Source organism: Sebastes fasciatus, chromosome 9 (genome assembly GCF_043250625.1).
Source record: "Sebastes fasciatus isolate fSebFas1 chromosome 9, fSebFas1.pri, whole genome shotgun sequence".
In the NCBI taxonomy this organism is placed as follows: Eukaryota; Metazoa; Chordata; class Actinopteri; order Perciformes; family Sebastidae; genus Sebastes; species Sebastes fasciatus.
Genome location: NC_133803.1, coordinates 15,582,925 through 15,604,808, shown reverse-complemented (window position 1 = coordinate 15,604,808; position 21,884 = coordinate 15,582,925). Strand labels below are relative to the sequence as shown.

Below are 21,884 nucleotides of genomic sequence, written 5' to 3'. Positions count from 1 at the left end.
TGACCGATGGGCGGTTTTTGGTTCACATTGCAGCAAATCAGTCGTGCTTATTTTTGCTAGGAGCTGCTCATTAGAGCTTCATGAGTCGTGTCATAGTGTAGCATTAGATTAAGCACTGCTGATTCATGACCTCCTGGATGTTACCTGGTGCGGAGGACAGCAGGTTTCTCAGGGATTCATTGTTCCAGACTTAACTCATGTTAGCCTCGTGATATGCAGATTGATACTTAAAATCTCCTGTGTTACATTTTACCTGTATTGTATTCCTGTGTTCTTAACATAACATTATACTAGTGCCATTTTCAAAATATTTGTACAATATTCTACTGATTTGGTTTGAATTTTGATTCTTTCTTTACTATCTTCAAGCCTAGTATATTTGTGTCTTTTAAAAGTCCCTTGATGTCCCCCCTTCTCACTCTAAATCTTTTTATGCCTCCGTGCCAGTACCAGCTGTGGCCGGAGGTATTATGTTTTCGGGTTGTCCAACCGTCCGTATGTACCATTGGCATGAACACTCGGAGGGAGATTATTCAAATTTGGCACAAACGTCCACTAGGATTCAAGGATGAACTGACTGGAATGGATTGGTGGTCAAAGGTCAAGGCCACTGTGACCTCATGTTCGTCCCATTCTCGTGATATCTCGGGAACGCCTTGAGCAAATATCTTCAAATTTGGCACAGATGTCCACTCGGACTCAAGGATGTGTTGGTTGGAATTTGATGGTCAAAGGTCAAGGTCACTGTGACCTCATGTTCGTCCCGTTCTCGTGATATCTCGAGAACGCCTTGAACAAATTTCTTCAAATTTGCCACAAACGTCCACTTGGACTCAAGGATGAACGTATAAGATTTTGTTGGTCAAAACCTTAAGCAAGTACGTGACCGAAGTTTTTGGCCATAACTCAAGAATTCATATGCTAATTATGACAATTTAACACAAATGTCTAATAGGATAAAATGATGAAGTGATGACATTTTGGGCAGACATGGATGTAAACTGCAACTTGACTGGTTTGCACAGGCATACATTCGCAAGGCAGTAATTCTAGTCTTTTTCATTGTCACAAGTCAAGATTGATGAGTCTTAAGTCAAAAGTCCTAAACTTTGAGTTTCGAGTCCTAATCAAGTTATAATGTGCTCCTCACCAAATATTATGCCACTTCAACAACAGAGTAACTGGCGCTCAGTAATGTAACGTTAGTTCTTCATGATTTTCTCTTCATGATTTCTCCTCCTGTGTGTGCACCCCTCTGTCTGTCTTACTCTCTGTCTCTGTGGCTCTCCATAGCTCTGACACACTGGCGCAGGGTTGTGAAACCATCTCTGACGTCAGCGTTGACATTCAGAAGCTGATTCCAGACCAGGAGGCACCGGAGGAGAGCAGTGACAGCACAGAGGCAGGCTGTGTGCACTCCTACCCCACTGACCCAGGGCCAAAGCAACACCCGCAACAGAGCCTCCAGGGAGAGCCACCGGAGCTGGAGTGTACCACCCAAGGGTGAGCACTTCTTCCCTTTGTCTTTCCTTTTGAGAAGATAAGAAACATTTTCCACTTTACTTTCTCCTCAAAACGTACAATAAAGTTTCATTAATACAACAGTTAGGAATTGTGTAACTCCTTTACAGTTTAATGAGTGTTTCTTCATCAACAGGACCTTTTCACAGTACAAGATACCACTCACCTCCAGATCAAAGGAGAACAAGGAGGAAGAGGTAGAGAATAGGACACCTTCCTCACCCATCAAAGACGACTGTTCAACGGTATTATTATTTTATTTTAGCCCTCATATCTTTGTTTTTTTTGTTTTCTTTCACATTTTTCATTATCCTTTCTTTCTCTCCCTTTCTCGAGCCTGTTAAACTGTCTCCAGTTCTTAGCACTCAACATATCCTGCTGGGAAATTTGTGTCAATTTCATTCAGCAACAGCTGTTTCTATGATCTTTCACATTTATTTCAAGACTAGATCTGTAAAAATGTGGTTATTTGAAAGAAAGTAAAAGTACAGTCACCTGCTGCCCCCTGCACGTGCTGCAAAATACTCTTTGGAGGGTGTAGTGTTAAATTAAGTAACAAAGCACAATTCAGTTTTTAAAGGGGACCTATTATGATTTTGTAATTTTTCCCTTTCCTTTAGTGTTACACAGTTTTTTTGTACATGTAAAAGGTCTGCAAAGTTACAAAGCCCAAAGTCCACGCCAAAGGGAGTTACTCCCCACAGAAACACTGCTCCTGAACTGCCTGAAACACTTTGCTTGAAGTCCCGCCTTTTCTTCCGTAACGTGGTGATGTCACCAAGTAAAACATTTGCATAATACCTGCCTAGTGGCTAGTTTGGCACGCCCTCAAACAAAGCTAGTTAGAGCGAGGCTGAAGCGGAGTTCGAAGAGTTTGGTTTGGTTGACCAAACACAACAGAGTGGGCCAATTAACCAATCAGAGCAGACTGGGCTTTTCGGGAGGGGGGCTGGAGGCAGGAGCTCAAACAAAGTGTTTCAGACAGAGGGTGAGAAGAGATGCTGCAGCACAGCCCGTATGAGAAAAATAAGTGTTTTTTGAACATTAAAGGATGTAAACATGTTCTAGTAGCCTGAAAATAACCGGAAAATATGCGTAATAGGTCCCCTTTAATGTTTAGAGTGGAAAATCTTTTAGCTTAACATGTGAGTGGAAGATTATATATCACGGGCTGAATTGTTTTTCAGGCTTCCACAGATGCAGGGCAGAAATCATCTATTTCAGACTGCTGCATAGCCACTGAGTCACAGAGCTACACCCAAACACAGACTCAGCACAGGAAGAGGTGAGAGGAACATTTCAGCATGAAGACTACACAAGATGACATTTTGTTGCAGTTGTTTTCCTCCTTTGTTTCTGCTTTGCACTGGTTTTATAGAAACAACTACTTATTCATTTGTCTTGACAGATAACATGCAAGTGGAATACAGAATCCCTCGTTTCACACTTTCTTAAATCAGCTATTTGAAAAGATTCAAGCACAATCTCAAGTCAAAGAAAGAGAGCCATTAACAAAAGGGGCTGTGTTGGTAGTTTTGGAGCAGTTAAAATGTATCAGTTTAATCTGATTCCTTTGGTTGGTCTGCGGTTCGTCTCAGTTCAGCTCATCTCTCAGCCCCGCAGCCGGTTTAGAAGTAGGTTATCCTAGCAGTGTGCTGCTCACAGTCATGGTTTTGATATGATTCCAGTCCAAATAACACTGACTTGCCACAGGGGCTCACGTGGAGCCGACCAACTAGCTGGATTAGGTCAACCCTAGCATGGTGGCACGCTGACTTTTTGTTTGCGGTGCTTCTAATATTTAATGCAATTTTACTGTATTTGCCTGTTGTTGACAGAATTTTTGTTTTTTCAGCATGCTGTGCTGCATAGAGTACAAGACAGAAGCCAAAACCACAGTATCTGAGAAGGTAAACAGGCCTTTGTGAAGTGTATGGCTGTCATCTCCAAATCATTTCACAGGCTACCATTTAAATTCATTCATTCTGTGATAGGTCAAGTCTGAGAGTTTGTAGCCTTAGGCGTGCAAGCTAGTAAAATGCAATTCACTAATGCACATAAAAACCACCTCTGAGAGAGCCTTAAAGTCTAGTCAGTTCACCTACGGTTTCAGATAAACAAAGTTTCAAAGTGAATGCTTGGTTTAAATTCTCAGCACAGACAGAGGAAAAAGGGAAGATGTTAAACTGTTGTGTTGCTAGTCTTCATTGACACCAGGGGCCTGTACTACAAAGCAGGATTTGGGGTTAGCGAGGTAACTTCAGGGTTAACCCTGGGTTTTTCAGTCCTACGACAGTGGTTCACATCTTACCGGGGTAGATCGCCATGGTAACTTATGCTCAACACCTAACCTGCTCCAGAGCATGTTGTTATGTTCCAGTTAAGAGATCAACTTGTATAAAAGCACCGCTTACTGACCAATCAAAACTTGGTGCACAGATCTCAAGATAATATTAAACAAACACGAAGAAGTTGCAGTCATAACCCAGGCGGCTAAAAGCAACACAGTTTAAACTGCCAAATGCAGGAAGGACAGCTGTGTGAAACGGAGCAAATAAAAAATAAATGAATAAATACGTCGGAGTTGTGCGTTTACAGTCCTGCAGGCTGTATGAATTGTCTTGCGTTACTTTGCTACCAGTACTTCTATGTATGCTGTGGGTGATTATAAGATATGAAAGAAAGCCGGCTTACCGCTTTGAATTATATTCTCATATTTTTTTTGTATTTGCTTTAAAGTATGTTTTACACGGCCGGGGTCGGGGATGCAGCTGAAAGAAGGTTAAACAGTCAGACACGCCACAATTTACCCAAAGGGAATAATAAAGTATCTTCTATTCTTCTATTCTAAAAGCATCAAATTCATTTAACAGAATACCCAAAGTAATTATAGTCCGATGTATTCGTGCTCTAGATGGGGCAGTAATATTATAAGTCTGTTAATTGTTTGTGTTTGCTGCACACACCGCCCCTTTTATGTGAACACGCTCATAGCAAGATTGAGAATCCCTGGGTTTACTTACTGAGTTGATAACCGCCGTCATGGGACTGCTTAGTGGGATCGCGGTTGTTAGGGTTAGAGAAGCCAGATAACGAGAAGATACCCTGGATGAACTCACTTCGTCGTGCAGGCCTCTGGTCTGACATACAACAGGGTTACCAGATTGACCCATAATAAAAACAAGATGTTGTTTCGCAGTAGATAACAAAAAACACTCAGGATGCCCTTTTAAGTTTAGAGGGTCACACAACTGTATGATGATAACAATAAGGGTAATCTCTGTCCAACCTGAACCAATGATTTCCTCTCACAATCAGTTCAATTTGAAAATAATTTGGTCTTATTTGGGTCTGTTGAAAAAGTCGATGAAAGAAAAGAAATTCATTATCTCTATATGTGTCATTGCAACCCACATTTTTTGCGTGTACATGGGGGTGTGTGAGTGTGTGCCCACGGGCTTGGTGAATGAGACACTTCATCAGTGCGTATGCTGTCTATTTCTTCAGGGGAGAAGAGGAGGCAGAGGAAGATGTAGTGGTTCTCCTGACAGACACGACGATTGCAGAGGCAGGAACACCAGCCATGACGTAAGTTCTCCTTCCCTACAGTCTTTTTTTTAGATACACAAATTAACACTTTTTTTTAGGATGAGGGTGTCTATGACAACAAGACTGCTGATAAGCTCTGGTGATTGTGTGTATTTGTGCGCGTGTGCATTTACGTGCATACCTGTTTGTGTATTTCTAGGTGTGAGCTTTCTTGCCTGTGGGTGTTTTGCTTCAGTGATAACAGCCTCACTCCTTCCCCTCCCTTTCCATCCTTCCACCTCCTCTGCGTGACGCACAAAGCAGTGTTTTTTTTTTATTTTTTATGAATGAACAGCCGAGGAGGGTGAGAAAGGAGAAGCCGAGCCCTTTTTCGGCTGCTGCTGCTGCTGCTGCTGTTGATGATGATGATGCTGAATGATGCTGAATGATGTCAGAGCACCTAAATGAACAAACAAATGCAAAATCTGCATTATGTTCCAACCTTCTTTTTTACCGCTGTGCATCAGAATTCATTGCATATGCACCCGATGACACACACGCACACTCATACAGAGGCAAACAGTTACGTGACTCCTTGCAGCTCCATCAAATAGGCTCCTTAGCTCGGTCTGACAACGTTGCCGTGGAAACACCTCGTCATCTACAGTACCTCTCCCTTCCCTCGCGCGCACACCCACACCACCACCATGAGCGGCATTCCCGCCGCCCCCCTTCTTCCGTGCATGTTGAATAATCCATGTGGAGGCAGTTCAGCAGCAGAAGTGTCGTGAATGCCGGTCAGAAGGAAAACCATGTGGATGTAGGGTTTCTCTTTCACACTCCACAAACACGCGGATCAGTTGACCTGGGAATCACAGCGATACTGCTAATGGAATTACAGCGTGTTGCTCATCAGGGATCCCACGTTGTATGCTGATTCACGATAGGAATCTTACTCACCGACTGACATAACTCAGTGGGATTCTTGTCTAGCTGGTTGAATGCCTGGCTGTGAGCTACAGCAGAGGAAAGTCTGTTTACTGAAAAATACGCACCACCTCAAATGTGCTGCTTGTATCGACTATTTCTATCTGCTTTTGTAACTGACTGGGAGCCTTTGGACGATCAATTTTGAGAAGTTTGTTCCTCGTTCTTCAGCCACCCGCGAAAGCAGCCTGCTCGTCGAGCTATATTCACCGTGTTCTGACTCATTCCTTTCTCAGGGGGACAAGGCAACCACTCATCTCACCTCATCCTGCAACTCTCTGCCCAACCACGCTTCAGCACCAGGATATATATTTTCATATGAGAGAGTAAAATGGTTTTACAGGACTTCTCAAGATTCCCGAGCAGCATGTGAAACATTGACGACTCCCTCTGCAAAACTGCGACACGTCGTGCTGACTTCTCCCGCCGTTGCCCGTCTGCATCCCTGAAGCCATGTTCTGCTTCTGTTTCCAGAGCCCCTCCCTCAAGCTACAAGCCCTGGAGGCTGACTTGGGACCCCTGCCTGCACCAGTAGACCCCCAAGCTCAGGATAACCTACCTGCCCAGCAACAGCCTCTTTGTACTGAAGAGCAGAGCCTGTATTTGACCCACAAGCTGCTTCTCCACTCGCCGTCGCCGCCACCAGCTCAGGATCAGGTCGGCTCATCACAGTCTGGTAAGACAATGGCAATGAAGTGCTGATACACTGATTTCTGAACTTTCAATGATAAATATCTATTTTGGGATTGTAAAAGCCCATTGGCCATTAATTGATCTACTTTTGTCATGATTGTATTTAGAGCCACACTTCATATATACTTTTATTAGTGTCATTATTTATACTATCTAATTCATCATCTGTTTTCATTCAGAGCAGTTTAAGTTTTAAGTTGATCTTCCTAGCTGCTGTAATTCCTTTGGTGCATATTAAATACAGGCTAATAAAGCTTGACAGCGAGCTATGAGCTTCATCATTTCTCAGAGCTGGGTGTGTCTTTTCTTGATAAGTTGAGCAACGACGCACCAAGGTAAATTAATGTTACTGTTGCATCACTGCACATGATGAATTGGTATATTATATACAATAATATTTACTTTTTAATTCTAATGTTTTTTGTTTTTTTACATTTTTGTCTTGCTGTTCTTTATTTCCCTCTAATTGTTCTGGCCAAACATTGCAAGGAAAGGTTTTTTTATGTTCTTACCCAGGAAAGATAGTAGCTTGAAATGAAAAGAGCTATTTGTCCTTCTTTCATTCTCCTTCTTGTCTCCCTTTCTTTCTGTCCCGTCCTTACTCCTTATTGTTTTCTATCTACCTCCTCCCTCTACCATTTTTTCTCAATTTTTTCTCTCTATCTATCCTTGATTATTAAGTAAAATTTTTTTAATCTAACAGACTCAAATGAGAAAAAGTCAAGATTTTTAGAAATTGAACTTGATATTTTGTCCTTGCTCTCTCTTACAGGACACACCCCTTCCCCTGATTCATCAGAGTCCAGTCCTGTCCTCTCTGCCACCATTCTTTCTGAGGGGATTTCAGGAAACGACACCCTGCTGAGCCCACCAGGCCCTAAAACTAGCCCACTCCTCTCTCGTTTTACGACGAGCGACTGCCCAGTTCCCTCGCCGCGCTGCCCCAGCCTCAGTCACAGCCTGCGCTACAACCTAGACCCTGATTCAGCCCCTTCTCCACCGTGCTCACAGCACATACGCATGTAAGACTGTTTCCTCACATACTTTATTTAGGAATAGTGACTCAGATGGGATTAAATGTTCTTTCTTTACTTCTGTGCCTCAAATGAGAAGTGGTTTAAAAAAGATCACAGTGCTAATACCGTACAGATGCAGCGTGGAGGATTTCTGAATGGCTACCATGTTGGGTAACTGCACGTTATCAGTCCTTATGTATCATGGAACTGTATGCGTCTTTCTATCTCCAGGGCTCGCAACATTGTCCATACAGAGTTAGAGGAGGGCTCTGTGTCCATTTCAGTGCTCAACAGACACATTCACACACTGAAGAAGAGGATCAGGTGTTTCGAGGAGCGTTTTGAACAGGAGAAGCACTATAAGGTGAGGGGGGAAATCAGAGATGCTCCGTCAGCTGGATTCTCCTGTGTCATGATTGTGTCATGATTGGATTGGAAGTTATTGCCTCAGAGTGTGAAGCTTAGTGTTGTCTTTTTCTAAAGCCAATAACCAGCTCTCACAGATCCATTTTTCTTTTTTCCTGTTTTTGTGTGTGTGTATGTCTGGTCTGAGAGTGAATTAGTGATGTTTAAGTTCTAAAATGATATGCTAACCACAAACATCATACTAGAGTGAATTACTCCCTCTACTGGTACATTGGAAAAATTACATTTTGTTACATAATGGGTCCTTGGTCAACGGTTTGAGAGGCCTGCTACAGAACAAAATGTTAGTAAAGTTAGAATGCACCCAGACCAGGGGACAAAATAGAGAAAACAGTTACAGGTACTTAATGCAAGAGACCCTGTACTGTCACTGATGTGAGTTTTTCATTGATGTGTTTTTTTTCAGCCGGCCCACAACGACAAGACGGCACATCCAGAGATGGCCAGACTGATGAAGGAGCTCATCAAGTGTCGCAAGCAGCTTAAGGGTCAGTTTCATAACCATAAACACACACTCAAACACATGAATTAGTGATTGCAGTGGTGGAAGATGTATTCAGATTACCCGAGTAAAAGTATTATGCAACAATGTAAAAATACTCCATTACAATTAATAGTACTGTAAAAAAAAAAGTTATCACCCAAATGTACTTATAGTATCAAAAATAAAAGTACCCTGTGATTGTAATATGACATTATTAGCTTGTTAATAATGATGCATTGATGCATAAGTACCTCTTTTCTGTTGTAGCTGGTCGAGCTAGTTTTAACTACTTTATATACAGCTAGTTTGGTTGAGTGGTTCCAAGCCGAGGGGTTTGGCCCTATCAAAGGGTCACAAGATAAATGTGAGGGGTCGTGAAATTATTAATTGGGTTAGTATGTCACAAAAGATTTCATAAAAAATGTCATAGAAGCGTTATATGGTGAGCGAAGCCCTTAAAAAGTAATAAAAATTTCATATTCTAGTATGTTATATAAAAAGTTATAATACAGTATAGTGTGCCATAAAAAATTTCATTAAAAAGTCATAATGTAGTATGTTGTAAAAACGTCATAGTATAGTATTCCATAAAAAATTCACAGTACATCATTAAAAATAAATGAAAATTTAAAGGAGCAATATGTAGCACTGACAGCTAGCTTTTTAAAATGGGTACTGCAGTATAAATTCAAAACATTGGAGCTGTGGCCCGTCCGCTCCTCAGGTGTGACTGATGAGAGTTAGCGCAAATGTTCGCAATTTGAGGGTTACCTTCTAGACACAACTGTGTTAGCCTCTGATCAGCAGTAGTCGAAATCACTTCACCGGCTGTGTGTCTCAAATATTCGCTGCCTTAATAACCCAGCTGTACACGGACCACAGACAGATGTGCCGAGGCTTTTCAGGTTCAAGTCATAGTATAGTATGTCGAAAAAATAAAAGAAGTCATAGTATAATTTATCGAGAACAAAATTTTTTTCGAAAACTTTCATGAAAAAAAGTCATAGTATAGTATGTCGACGAATTTCATTAAAAAATAGTCATAGTATAGTATGTCGACGAATTTAAAAAAAAAAAGTCATAGTATAGAATGTCAAACAAATAAAGTTCATAGTATAGTATGTCGAAAAAAAGTCATAGTACAGTATGTCAAAAAAAATAAAAGTCATATAGTATCTCTAAAAAATAAAAAAAAGTCATAGTATAGTATGTCGTAAAAAAGTCATAATACAGTATGTCCAAAAAATAAGTCATAGTATGTTGAAAAAATAAAAATTGTCATACTATAATATGTAAAAAAAAGTCATATTATAGTAAGTCGTAAAAAAGTCGTAATATAGTATGTCGAAAAAATAAGCCACCGTATAGTATTTCGAAAATTTTTTAAAAGTCATAGAATAGTATGTTGAAAAAATAAGTCATAGTATAGTATGTTGAAATTTTTTTTAAAAGTCATACTATAGTATGTAAAAAAGTCATAGTATAATAAGTTGTAAAAGTCGTAATATAGTATGTCAAAAAAAAACTGTTTTTTTACAACTTGTCGAAAAATAAGTTGTAAAAAAGTCGGGGGGAAAAAATGTCACAACAAATGCCACATTTTCCATTCACATGGTCCCTGTTCTCATACCACATTTTTCTGAACCGCTTTTCTCTTTTTTAGAGCTGAAGCTGCGACAATCAGCAGAAGGGGGTCTGACGGGGCAGGGAGACTCAAACCCATCAGTTGAAACATGCAGGACCAACATAAACCAGAGGGAGGCAGCACTAACAGGGACTGAGCTACAGCAACGGAACAACAGCAACACAAAGCCAAATGTGGAGGAAACGGTCAACATGATAACCAACAGACTGAAGGAAAGACGTAGAGAGCTGGGCCTGCCTGACAACGTTAAGGTTGGTATTGCAGAAATGCTTTCACCACACACAAATATTGTAATAAGAATAAAATTTGTGGACTGGATGGATTACCAGTTAACAGTTTTCACTGTGCCTTTATGTGCAGGAGATGTCCCATTTCCAGATTACTATGGAGAAGGCCAGTCTGCAGAAGTGTTTGCTCTACTTTGAGAATCTGCACGGACGACCGGTAAGACCAGCCTGGATGATTCCCTGTTTATCTCTCTTTTTTTTTTTACTTGATGAAACTTGATTTAGTTATCATCTCCTTCTCCTTACATCGTGAGATTTGCTTTCTTTCTTGTCATATATTACCAACAATAACAAAGCGGTTTCTGTTATGTGTCTTCAGAGTAACAGGCAGGAGCGCACTCTAATGAAACCTTTCTACGATCGGTACCGTCTTCTCAAGCAGCTGCTGCTTTCTTCTTCTGCTGCAACAGTCATTACGACCATTGTGAGTAAACATCTAACACTGACTTTTAAATAAAAGAATGATGGGATTTCTTGAACTACACAAAGTATTTCACTCATGTGGATAAAACTGACCATGGTATACAGAAGTGTGTCACTCTGTTGCCCTCTAGAGGCAAGATATGAGAGCTACACGACAAGCATTGCCACCCTCTGTTTCTCGGTTTACTACCACAGATTAGTGATCCCTCTGTATGTATGTATGTATGTGTGTGTGTACGTACATAGGAGGAAGAGGAGAGCTCTGACGAAGAGTGTCCCAAACAGCAAAGCCCCAGGCTGCAGCCACTCCGACTGCAATCGCCCAGGTGTTTGTCTTCAGATGAGTCGCTGCATCTGCCTTCCCTAGAAACGTCTGAAACACCTCTGGTATCCCCGCTGGAGGAGGTGAAGGGTTTCCAGCCACAGATCGTCACCATGGCAACACTACATGAAGCTTCCAGGTACAGTTTTTTAGTTGCGTTCGAAATTCCACACTAACATATTATTTAGTACGCTCGATATTTTAGTATGTGCGAAACCTTAGTATGAAACTAGGGCTTTCAATCGATTCAAATATTTAATCGCACATTTTTTATCTGTTCAAAATGTACCTTAAAGGGAGATTTGTCAAGTATTTAATACTCTTATCAACATGGGAGTGGGCAAATGTTCTTGCTTTATGCAAATATATGTATATATTTATTATTGGAAATCAATTAACACAAAACAACGATTAATATTGTCCAGAAACCCTCACAGGTACTGCATTTAGCATAAAAAAATATGCTCAAATCATAACATGGCAAACTCAAGCCCAACAGGCAACAACAGCTGTCAGTGTTATTTAGCCTCCTTTGCGACAATGACATTCCTTAAGGTTAGGGTTAGTTAGTTTTCTAGTTTCATATGATACCAGTATCTTCACTCTAGCTTTAAAACTGAGCCCGCTACAACCTCCGGAAGATCGATTGTGTTAAAGAAATTAGTGGCGTTAAAATTAATTTGCGTTAAGGTGTTAACTTTGACAGCCCTATATGAAACCAATAGGACGCGAATTGCATACCATTTCCGGTGAAATAATACAGTGGCATAAATATCCCACAATGCAATGCCGTAGTGACTACAACATTCATAACGGACGTTGACGGACGGCTTTGCAACAACAATAACGCTTCAATTTAAGTGTTAGGTTTAAGATTTCACTTTGCTAGGCGTAATATATATTTTAAATTAATTCAGGCTTTGATTGGCCCAAACCGTTGTTTGGTCACATGAGGTTGGCACGGGTTACCATGGTTACACGTCTCCAACCGGCAAGGAGGCTCTCAGGAAGTGACGACGTAAATTACAGCTCAGTGCGTCTGAAAAGATACACACTACGGTTAATTCACACAAAAGTATGTTGAACGATAGTACACACATATTGAGTATGTATGCGGACGAAGCCTTTGCGTAGCATCAATTTAAATAATCTAAGAAATTCTTTTATTCTTCCTCGACAGACCAGAATTACTAGATCACCTCAGGATGGCACGATCAGAGAAGCGGAGGGTTCACCAAGCGCTCCGAGAGTTTGAGGACCATTTCTACACGCAGACCGGCAGGTAAAGGGTTACAAACACAGCACATCCAAACTACTTGGCTTTTGAATTTTATTTTGTCTTTTAATAAACTTGGAACATTTGGTTTTCAACAATGCCTTGTGAAAAAAAAAAAACATCCACAAAAGAAATCCCATCGTAATGGTACGACAGTGTAATACACACTCACTTAACGTTAATACAGCACAGAGAGCTCAGGAAAGAGACGAAGAGATGGACGTTTTGCTCTGAACTGTACACATCCTTTTGTTCTGTACATGTTAGTCCTTCAAAGTAAATACAGTAAGTTTTTTGATTACATTACACTCTGTACAAAGCTATCTGAGTAAGGCAACATAGGGACTATCAACCAGTTATGGAAGCTGCTGCAGGTTCTTTGAAACTACTGAAGTTTTGTTTGCATCTCTTTTTTTTCCTCCGTGTATTAACAGGGTTTGTCAGAAGGAGGACCGCGGGCCGATGGCGGAGGAGTACTGCCAGTATAAGAACCTCAAAGCGAAGCTCCGTCTACTGGAGGCCCTGCTCAGTAAACAACAGCACTCAACCAAGACCAGTTGAGTGAACTCACAGTGGGACTTTTATCTTAACAGTTCGATCATTTCTGGAAAAAAAAATCAGGTTGTGAAGACGGTGGGTCTGGTCTTGTTTCATGCCATGCTCATTATGTTGATGCACTTTACTGTACATGACTAAAAACTGATGGAAATTGGTGACAATCTTAATGAAATGCTGCACAACTGCAGTTTTTTTTTTTTGTCCCAAAAACACATCCGTTGTCATTAATGACGCATCTTATTACAACCTCATGTAGCAAGTGTATTTTATGTAGCACTAACTTATGTCAAGGATGACGAGCTGTAACAATTTGATGTTAGTTACATATTAGTAATTTTAAGATTACTCTATGTTTATTATGGCACATTGTTACTTGCTTTTTTTTTCCTCGCTAAAATACTATTTTTGGAAATGTATATGTGGAAACTGCATTTAAAAAAAAAAAAGTGCTATCTTGGCAAAAAAAGTTGTAAGCTTAAATGCAATCAATGAGACAATCCTGTCGTGTTTGTGCATGTCAGTTGTTTTTTTTAGTCCTACATTGTGCTATGATATGCATTAAGAATTTCATAGTTGATATAAATTGTGACCAATTTACATGTTCACCTTGGAAAATACGTGAACGTTGGCGTTGTAGTGCAAGTTCTATCTGCTGTCAAATTAGTGTTTATCCCCCCCAGTTTGTCTGTATAGTAGTTAATTCCCCCTAAATGCAGTTGTTAATGATCAGAGCTTTTGACATTGTGCACTTCTGGTTTATATAACTTTCTATATATATATATATATATATATAGATTATATATGAATGTATCAATAAAAATAAATATTTTTTCACATTTATTCTGCTAAACACAGTTTATGGTTCTACTTTCTTTCTTTCCACAGACTACAATAAAATAAGAGCGACTGTTGCAGAAAAAGGTTGCTATGGTAGAGGTACTGATAGCGTTCATACTCTGCTGAAAAACTCATGCTGCACAGAGCTGCATCATGCTTTTTTTTTTTTTTTTTTTAAAGGTTAACAAACACTTGGTCATCAAAGACTTAGTGAATACACATCTTAGAGGCTGTTGCATTAGTAGTGTTAAGATTTCACAGCGGTTTCACGTCTGGTTTTTCATACCTTTGGTATAAAGAAAGATGTCCGTAGATGCTGCAGCCCTAGAATATTGTAGTACCAATCTGTGCCACTAGTAGTAGGTAAAAAAAAAAAAAAAGTCTGAAATAGTCTACTGTGGAACGAGAAGAAAACATTTCTAAAACGACAAAGTAATTGGAACCAAGAAAATGCTTGTCCACACAGACAGTGGACAGTCATCAGCATATCAATAATAACAAGGCAACGGTCATTAACAAAATATGGGACAAATGTTTAAAGTAATCAATGGGAAATTGAAGCAGCCCATGTTTGTTAGTACAGTTAAAGGGTTTAAGTCAGTACGCCAGTGTTGTCGACTAGCAGGATGGATGGATCGGTGTTGTTGGTGGTCCCTTAAGTGGGATATCTTTATGTATGTTTTCAACATTTAGGGTAACCCTTTTCAGATGAGGAGAACAACAGTGCAGGTGTCAGAGTTTACCTTCCTCTTTTTTCTCTCCACTCTTCTTTGGGAATGATGGTCTCTTCAGAGTACAGAGCGGTGTCAGATACGTTGGTGTGCATGTCGAGGGAAACCTACTAAATCTGCTGCTTCATGCATGTGTTGGTCTGCTTCATCAGTACATGTGGACTGTACCTGTGTGTGTTTTAGAGGTCAGTCACCTCTAGTCCTCCTTCTACATTCTTCTGCGTCTTCTTAGCGTCCCACACTGATGTTGCAGGTCTTGCAGCTGGGGTCCTTCTTGGCGTTTACTGTGGACATACTCCCCAGCTGGTGCCCGCTGATCTCAGCCACCGTGCCTAACGCCAGGTCCACGGGCTCTGTGTAGATCACCTCCAGGATGACGTCCTGGGCGTGGTGAAACGTCAGGCTGCCTCCCTCTTCGTCCTGCTTGCAGGTGAGGAAGCGGTTGTCGGTGATGTCTAGCGCGGGAAGCCTCTGCTTGCAGAACTCGTCTCCCGCGGAGCCCTTCGGCGCCAGGACCACGATGACGAAGTGGTAGGCCGTGTACATGCAGTAGAAGTCTCCAAAGTACAGGTTGGTGTCTTGGTTGAAAAGCGTGTCGGCCGGGACCTCGAAGCGTTGGCGGCCGTACGGGGAGTCTTGCGGAGGCTTACCTGTGTTGAACTCCGTGTTGCAGCTGAAGAAGAGGCCCTCCAGCTTGCCACTGATGGGCGAGCCGTGGCTGCCGCTGTTGTCTTTCACTGACTGCAGCATCCGGTTCTCCTGCGCATCCCTGGAGTTTAGAAAAACAGAATGAAATTGGGCTGTGAACAAACATGCACATTGTTTTGATCTGCGTTTTTTGTATTTCCCCCCTCAGCCAATCAGTCATTTTGCGAAATTCCAGAAGGCAGTAGCATCACTTTATCAAGTTTCATTAAAATATCATTAGTGTTTGAGAGCCAGTGTGACACATGGGGAGAGAAGCTGATTAAATGTGTAAAGATGCAGCCAGAGTCTCATGAACACAAACAGAGCGAACTGAATGGAATACATATCTAGTTTCACTATTTCTGGAACAGTAATGACATTAGCTTAGTCCAGTTTTTCTCACAGAAACCTTAGAGAGAGAAAACTGCTCCGAGGAAACATTTCTTTATCATTATGACGAATTGCTAGAAAACAAAAGCAGCTTTCAGAAAACGAATTAACAGATGAATATTGAAAGCGATGACTGAATCTGTGGCAGCTGCATATTTTTCCTCACAGAGTAAATCTGAGCTCCGAAGCTCCAACTATGAATTGTAATTACGCTGCTATCACTCCAGAGGTTGTCATTATATCCATAATTGGTGCTTTGTTGTGGGCATTATGGAATTAGTCAGCTCCAACCCCAGGTCACTGGAGCAGAGGCCTCATTAAGTAATGTCAGTACTGTTACTCCCCACATGGTGGAGCAGTTTAACAGAAGCAGATGCAAACTCAGAGGGAGAGGTCTGTCTAGATGATGTCATGTTGTAATGCTCCAACAAAAGAGCTGTAGCTTCAGTACAGAAACAACGGGCTTTGTCAGACCATGGAGAGAAAATGAGGCAAAAAGTCACCATTACGGGAGACTTGACAAAATACTATGACTTTTTTTAAATGTATTTTTAAGACATACTATTTACAGACATCATTTTTATGGCTATACTATTTTAATGTTGTTTTATTTATGACAATATATACTATAACATTTCTATGGAATACTATACTATGACATATTTTATAACGTACTATACTATGACATTTTCATGACATACCATACTGTCATTTTTATGACTAACTATACTATGTTTTTTGTGACATACTATACTATGACTTTTTATTGCTTTCTTTGACATGCTATACTATGACATTTTATGACTTTTTGACAATACTATACTATGGGATTTGTATAACTTATTCAACATACTATACTGACTTTTTTCGACATATACTATTTTTTTTAATGACATTTTCAGCATTCTATACTAAGGCTTTTTCTGACGTCTTTTTACATACTATACTATGACTTTGTGTTACTTTCTTTGTCATACTATACAATGACTTTTTATTGCTTTCTTTGACATGCTTTACTATCACATTTTATGACTTTTTGAAAATACTACACTATGGGATTTGTATGACTTTTATTCGACGTACTATACTGACTTTTTAATGACTTATCGACATACTATACTATGACTTTTTTCGACATATTACAATATGGGTTTTTATGACTTTTTTCGACATACGATACTATGACTTTTTAGGACATTTTCAACATACTATACTATTACTTTTTATGACTTTTTTCGACATTATACTATGACTTTTTGACATACTAAACTATGACTTTTTATTACTTTCTTCGACATACTATATTGTGGCTTTTTATTACTTTTATGACATACTATACTATGACTTTTTTCTTACTTTTTTCCAATATACTATTCTTGGACTTGTTTCGACACACGATACCATGGCTTTTTTATGAGTTTTTTCGACATACCATACTATGGCTTTTTTCATGCCATTTTTTGTGACATACTATACTATGACATTTTTGTGACAGGCTATACTATGACTTTGTCAATAAAAGCCATGAGTCATAGTATAGCATGTCATAAAAAAGCTATAGTATAGTATGTGGAAAAGTAAAAAAAAGTCATAGTATAGTAGGTTTCTCTAGAAGGGAATACATGAGCCCAAAATGACATGGTCATCATGCTGTTTGCAGGTGCAAAGGTGCTGCAGTGATACACAAAAATGTAGTAGAGTCCTAGGATGGATTCATTGTATTGCCATTTTCTCATTATCAGTAATTTACTATCAGCATCACAGAATTCTTATCACAGCAGTATATTAACACTAAATGCAGCACAACCTTAGTTTAAAGGTCATATTAGCATCAAATAACATCTCAAGGCTCTAAGGTCTGTAAGTTGCAAGAGATATACTAGCTAAAGTTGGAAATTTAATGTGATGTTGAAGAAAATAGTTATTGGCAGGACATAAAAATAGTTAATGAGAAACTGTTTATTTAAATACAATATACAGTATTTTATTGTAATCTATAATAAAAAAATAGCATAACAATAAGAGCACAAATATATCTAAATGCTAAATGTTGTATAAAAGACTACATTACCCATAATGCTAGAGACTGGAAAGGTGAAAATTAAATTGTTGTTGTTAAAAATGTGGAAAGCTTGCCACCGGGGCTATGTGTTAACTCATTCAGAAAGCCCAGACTCTGACTTTTAAACTACAAATGTAGAAATAACAGCAATAGCCAACGACAATAAGCTAAATTGTTAACAACAAAAATCTAATTTTTTTTTTTAAAGAGTAATAAATCACACGTTAATCATCCAATGTGATGAAAATTTGACATTAACAAAACAGTCCTGCCAGTGATATTTAAGCAGCGAAGAAATCTAAGGGAGAGAGTGGAGTAAAGCAATGCAAACATATTCATACACAGCCAAAAACTGACCGTGACCATTTTGAATAAATGGTCTCATTAATTCAAAATCAAAGACAAGATCAAAATGAAACTATAGACAATATACACTACATTTCAGTAATAACGTCTACCTGGCGTGGTCAAAGTACTCCTTATTCTGGTTCCTGTAGAAGACGGAGAAACGCAGCATCCGGCCGGCGATGACCTCTGCCTTTTCCATAAGCTGGTTTAGATGCACTGTGGAATAATCTGGAAAACAGACAACACATATCACAGTGAAAATGAATATGCTGTCATCAGAGGATCGGAAACCAGTGTACAAATGTCATTAGTAGAAATTCAATTCTTTAATTATCAACAAGAGAGACTGTGTGCACTGGCTAGGATGGAATATGAACTGTGCATGTGTCCTCGATGACCCTGAGATCCTTTCATTCTTAACTTCTTCATATTCATAGCTTGAAATGACTCAGCATTTAAGTCCTGTAATACAGTCTCCTTTCACCCACCACCATGTAAGCTGGCCTGCCAAATGGGTGTGGATTTATTCCAAAGCATATAATAAAGTTTCATAATGATAGAGGCTCTTTTCCTCCATTCCAATTTATTTTACAAGCACTTGAACACACTGACAAGGACGCTTTGGGGAAAATTGCCTGCTCTTTCATGCAAAAGAGAACCTTGAACATAGGACTGCACGATTATGGGGGCGGCTGTGACTCAGAGGTAGAGTGGGTCGTCAACCGATCGGAAGGTCGGCGGTTCGATCCCCTGTCGAAGTGTCCTTGAGCAAGATACTTAACCACAAATTGCTCCCGAAGGCTGTGCCATCAGTGTGTGAATCAGCTGATCAGAGAGGCGGCGGTGGGGACGGAGAAGTGAACCAGGTGAGAGTTGAGTTGACGACAACTACGCTCGTTACTGTAAGTAAGTGCAATAAAACTTTGCCAGTACTTTATCAGTACACCTGTTCAACATGCATAAACATGATGAAACGGTTAAACATGTAGGAAAGCGATTTTTCAATCTGCTGTGTCCGCAGTTTCTCATCCAGCACAGCGCATTGTCAACAAGTGTAAGTTATTTTGTTGAGTTGTGAATGACTTTAGTTCCCTCTAGTATGCCGTGTTGCAGTGTATGTGTCCGGGGAGTTTATTGTGCATGGTGGAATAGAAGACGTGAAGCGGTGATGCGCTGTTATGACATCAGCTGGCTGAGACAGAGCAGCCCGCCCTCCCTCCCTCCCTCTACCAGCGGTACCTGCAGTGATTCACATCATCAGAGGACAGGAGGAAGGACTGATACTGACTGATGTCTGTGTTCTTCAGTCTTTCTAAGCTTATCTCAGTATGTTGATGTCAGGAATATACTGTCATTTATTTTAATAACATTTTAGTTTGTTTCCAGTGAGATATTATAGAGTTTATATAGTGCATTTGCTGTTGTTAAAATTATTGTTGCTGCTCTAGAAACAACATTTAGCCAAGTTATATTTAAAATATATGTATATCTAATATGGACACTTCAATATTTGTTTATTTACGCAAGTGACACCGTCATTGCAAAATTGAACAATGTTATCACACATCCATCGCAGATTTTCTTCATATCGTGCAGGCCCAATTTTTACTGAGTAGAGCTTGAACGCATAATGTAACTCAATGGAACCTCCATTAACTGAGCTCTGCAGCTCCGTGCTGTCGGCAGACGAGCTGGTCACTGTGATTACTCAGAGCAGCATCACGGGAACGAATTACAATATAATATGTGTCTGATTAAGTTAGTAGTTCCGAATGTTTTAAGGTTGTTCCTCCACGGCTTGTTTTGGACTTGCAGTTGTGAAAAATTGCAGCTTTATGTCTTCTTCACTCACGCTGAAGAACTTCCACACCGACGACATATTGTGTGACGTTATTGACTGTGCCGCTGTGTGCCGACGTAAACCATCATGTGGCGGCTGCACATAAATGTATGACTGTCAAAAAATCGGGTAAATAGACTGCTCGAAACTGATTGATGGATTGAAGCGTTTGATTTATGCAGCATAGTTTTCTATGAGCGCAGCATTTTAGATGTCAATATCACAGTCAATCATGTTTATTTAATTGTGGGCAGCCAAAATCGTGATAGCGATTAATGTAAGATTAATTGTGCAGCCCTACTTGAACAAAAATGAAAGAAGACTATTAAGGAGATTATTAATTTCAAGTGGATTTCTCAGTAGTCATTGTGATGCAATCAGCAATATTTTACCTTTTTTTTCTTTTACCTTGAGCCTATTATAAGTTAAGCCTTGTACTGTTGACAGTGAGATAGAACTGAATAAATGCTAGTTAAACAATTAAACTGGAATGGAAGGTCTTAGCAACAGCATCTTTAGCCTGCTTGAGATGTAGAGGATCAACAACATCATTAAGCATCCTCCTTAAGCAATTTATCTTACTACACCTTCATCACACACACTCTTCCCCTTCCTGTTCTCCTTCCTCCCATCTCAGCTGCTGCTCCTCATCCCCCCCTCCAGTTTCCATGTCATCATCTCCTCCCCCTTCTCCCCTCCCCCACTCTAAGCCACTAGCCGGCGATGTTGAACTTGGTGACCTCTGCATCCGAAGACATACAGCACAGCTCCCCTCCCTGTAATCCTTCTCTTACCTCACCCTCCCCTCCTCCATCTCCATCTCTCCATCCATCTTTCCCTCCACTCTCTCATATTGTGCTCTATCCTGTTTTCCAAAGGCAGCACTGATGTCACACATCCTGAAAACACATGTACTCATGGTACTGTAAGCAGACTATTGCTCACCAGCGGTGCAGAACTCGATGATCTCGCTCCACTCGGAGATGGCGTAGTCCCCGTCGGGCTGTTTTGACGCGGTCTGGACGGCCACGGTGTACTCTGTGCGCGGGCTCAGGAACCAGTGGCCCCGAACCGTCATGGGCAGGGGCACTGCTTTGGCTACCAGCTTTGTAGGAACATCCTGGAGGGAGGGAAGGAGGGATGGAAAAAGAGGTGAATGATGACAGGAGGACATTAGTCAGAAAGAGATAACTCCAGTTATGGCTTTCTTTCAACCACTAGCAAGGATTTGCAGACACTTGCTTGTAAACACACACATGCACACACTTCGTGTAGGTGGCCGACTGCAGTTTTTACCTGTAGCTGCCCTTTTGTTTATGTATGTACACTATCCTGTACACTATTCACCCCCCCTCCCCAAACCTCAGTGGGCCTTAGCAGCTCATTGATTGGACCAGGAGCCCCTGCCTAGCAACAGAGTCAGCCCATTCAGCCACCAACACTGTTGCTGCACACCAAAATCAAAATACTGGTACGGGGTCGCCTGCGAGGAAGAGGAGAAACACTCAGCTGCACATCGCCCAGGGAGTGACTGCAGGAAGAAAAGGAAGGAGGCTGATGAAACAAGGCTGTAAGATTGGCTGACCGTCCACTGAAAGAGCTGCAGTCGCCCTGCTGCTGGTTAAATTACCCTCAACCGTGTGAGTGCCTATTAGAGCTCGGAGCAACGGCTCGCTGTGGGGTCTTTGAACAAAACCACCTTGAAGCGAGTCTTTTTTCCTCAAGCATTAAATAAAGGTTAAAGGTTCCTTAAAATTTGCATTACTTTTAAATGTACATTATTTATTAACACTTCATTTTAATTCACTAAAGTACTGTATGGT

At 40.5% G+C, this 21,884-nt stretch overlaps 2 protein-coding genes across 3 annotated transcripts in view; one reads left to right on the top strand and one right to left on the bottom strand.

Annotated features, from left to right (window-relative positions):
• The window catches only part of LOC141773991 (protein FAM13A-like), a 26,647-nt gene extending 12,631 nt beyond the window's left edge, over window positions 1–14,016 (top strand). For both annotated transcript variants that reach the window (XM_074646237.1, XM_074646239.1), the window contains 15 exons: window positions 1,294–1,503; window positions 1,658–1,766; window positions 2,709–2,806; window positions 3,377–3,431; window positions 5,029–5,109; window positions 6,511–6,712; window positions 7,502–7,751; window positions 7,977–8,109; window positions 8,578–8,659; window positions 10,319–10,551; window positions 10,661–10,744; window positions 10,907–11,011; window positions 11,257–11,471; window positions 12,513–12,614; window positions 13,043–14,016. In XM_074646237.1, coding sequence (XP_074502338.1) covers window positions 1,294–1,503; window positions 1,658–1,766; window positions 2,709–2,806; window positions 3,377–3,431; window positions 5,029–5,109; window positions 6,511–6,712; window positions 7,502–7,751; window positions 7,977–8,109; window positions 8,578–8,659; window positions 10,319–10,551; window positions 10,661–10,744; window positions 10,907–11,011; window positions 11,257–11,471; window positions 12,513–12,614; window positions 13,043–13,169 — 2,086 coding nt within the window. In that variant the 3' untranslated portion in view covers window positions 13,170–14,016. The remainder of the gene's footprint in view (window positions 1–1,293; window positions 1,504–1,657; window positions 1,767–2,708; window positions 2,807–3,376; window positions 3,432–5,028; window positions 5,110–6,510; window positions 6,713–7,501; window positions 7,752–7,976; window positions 8,110–8,577; window positions 8,660–10,318; window positions 10,552–10,660; window positions 10,745–10,906; window positions 11,012–11,256; window positions 11,472–12,512; window positions 12,615–13,042) is intronic.
• Window positions 12,649–21,884, bottom strand: part of LOC141773992 (phytanoyl-CoA hydroxylase-interacting protein-like) — a 21,760-nt gene continuing 12,524 nt past the window's right edge. Inside the window, exons 3-5 of the mRNA XM_074646240.1 lie at window positions 21,007–21,181; window positions 18,332–18,449; window positions 12,649–15,503 (exon numbers count right to left, since the gene is read on the bottom strand). Of these exons, the coding sequence (XP_074502341.1) occupies window positions 14,963–15,503; window positions 18,332–18,449; window positions 21,007–21,181 (834 nt within the window). The 3' untranslated portion in view covers window positions 12,649–14,962. The remainder of the gene's footprint in view (window positions 15,504–18,331; window positions 18,450–21,006; window positions 21,182–21,884) is intronic.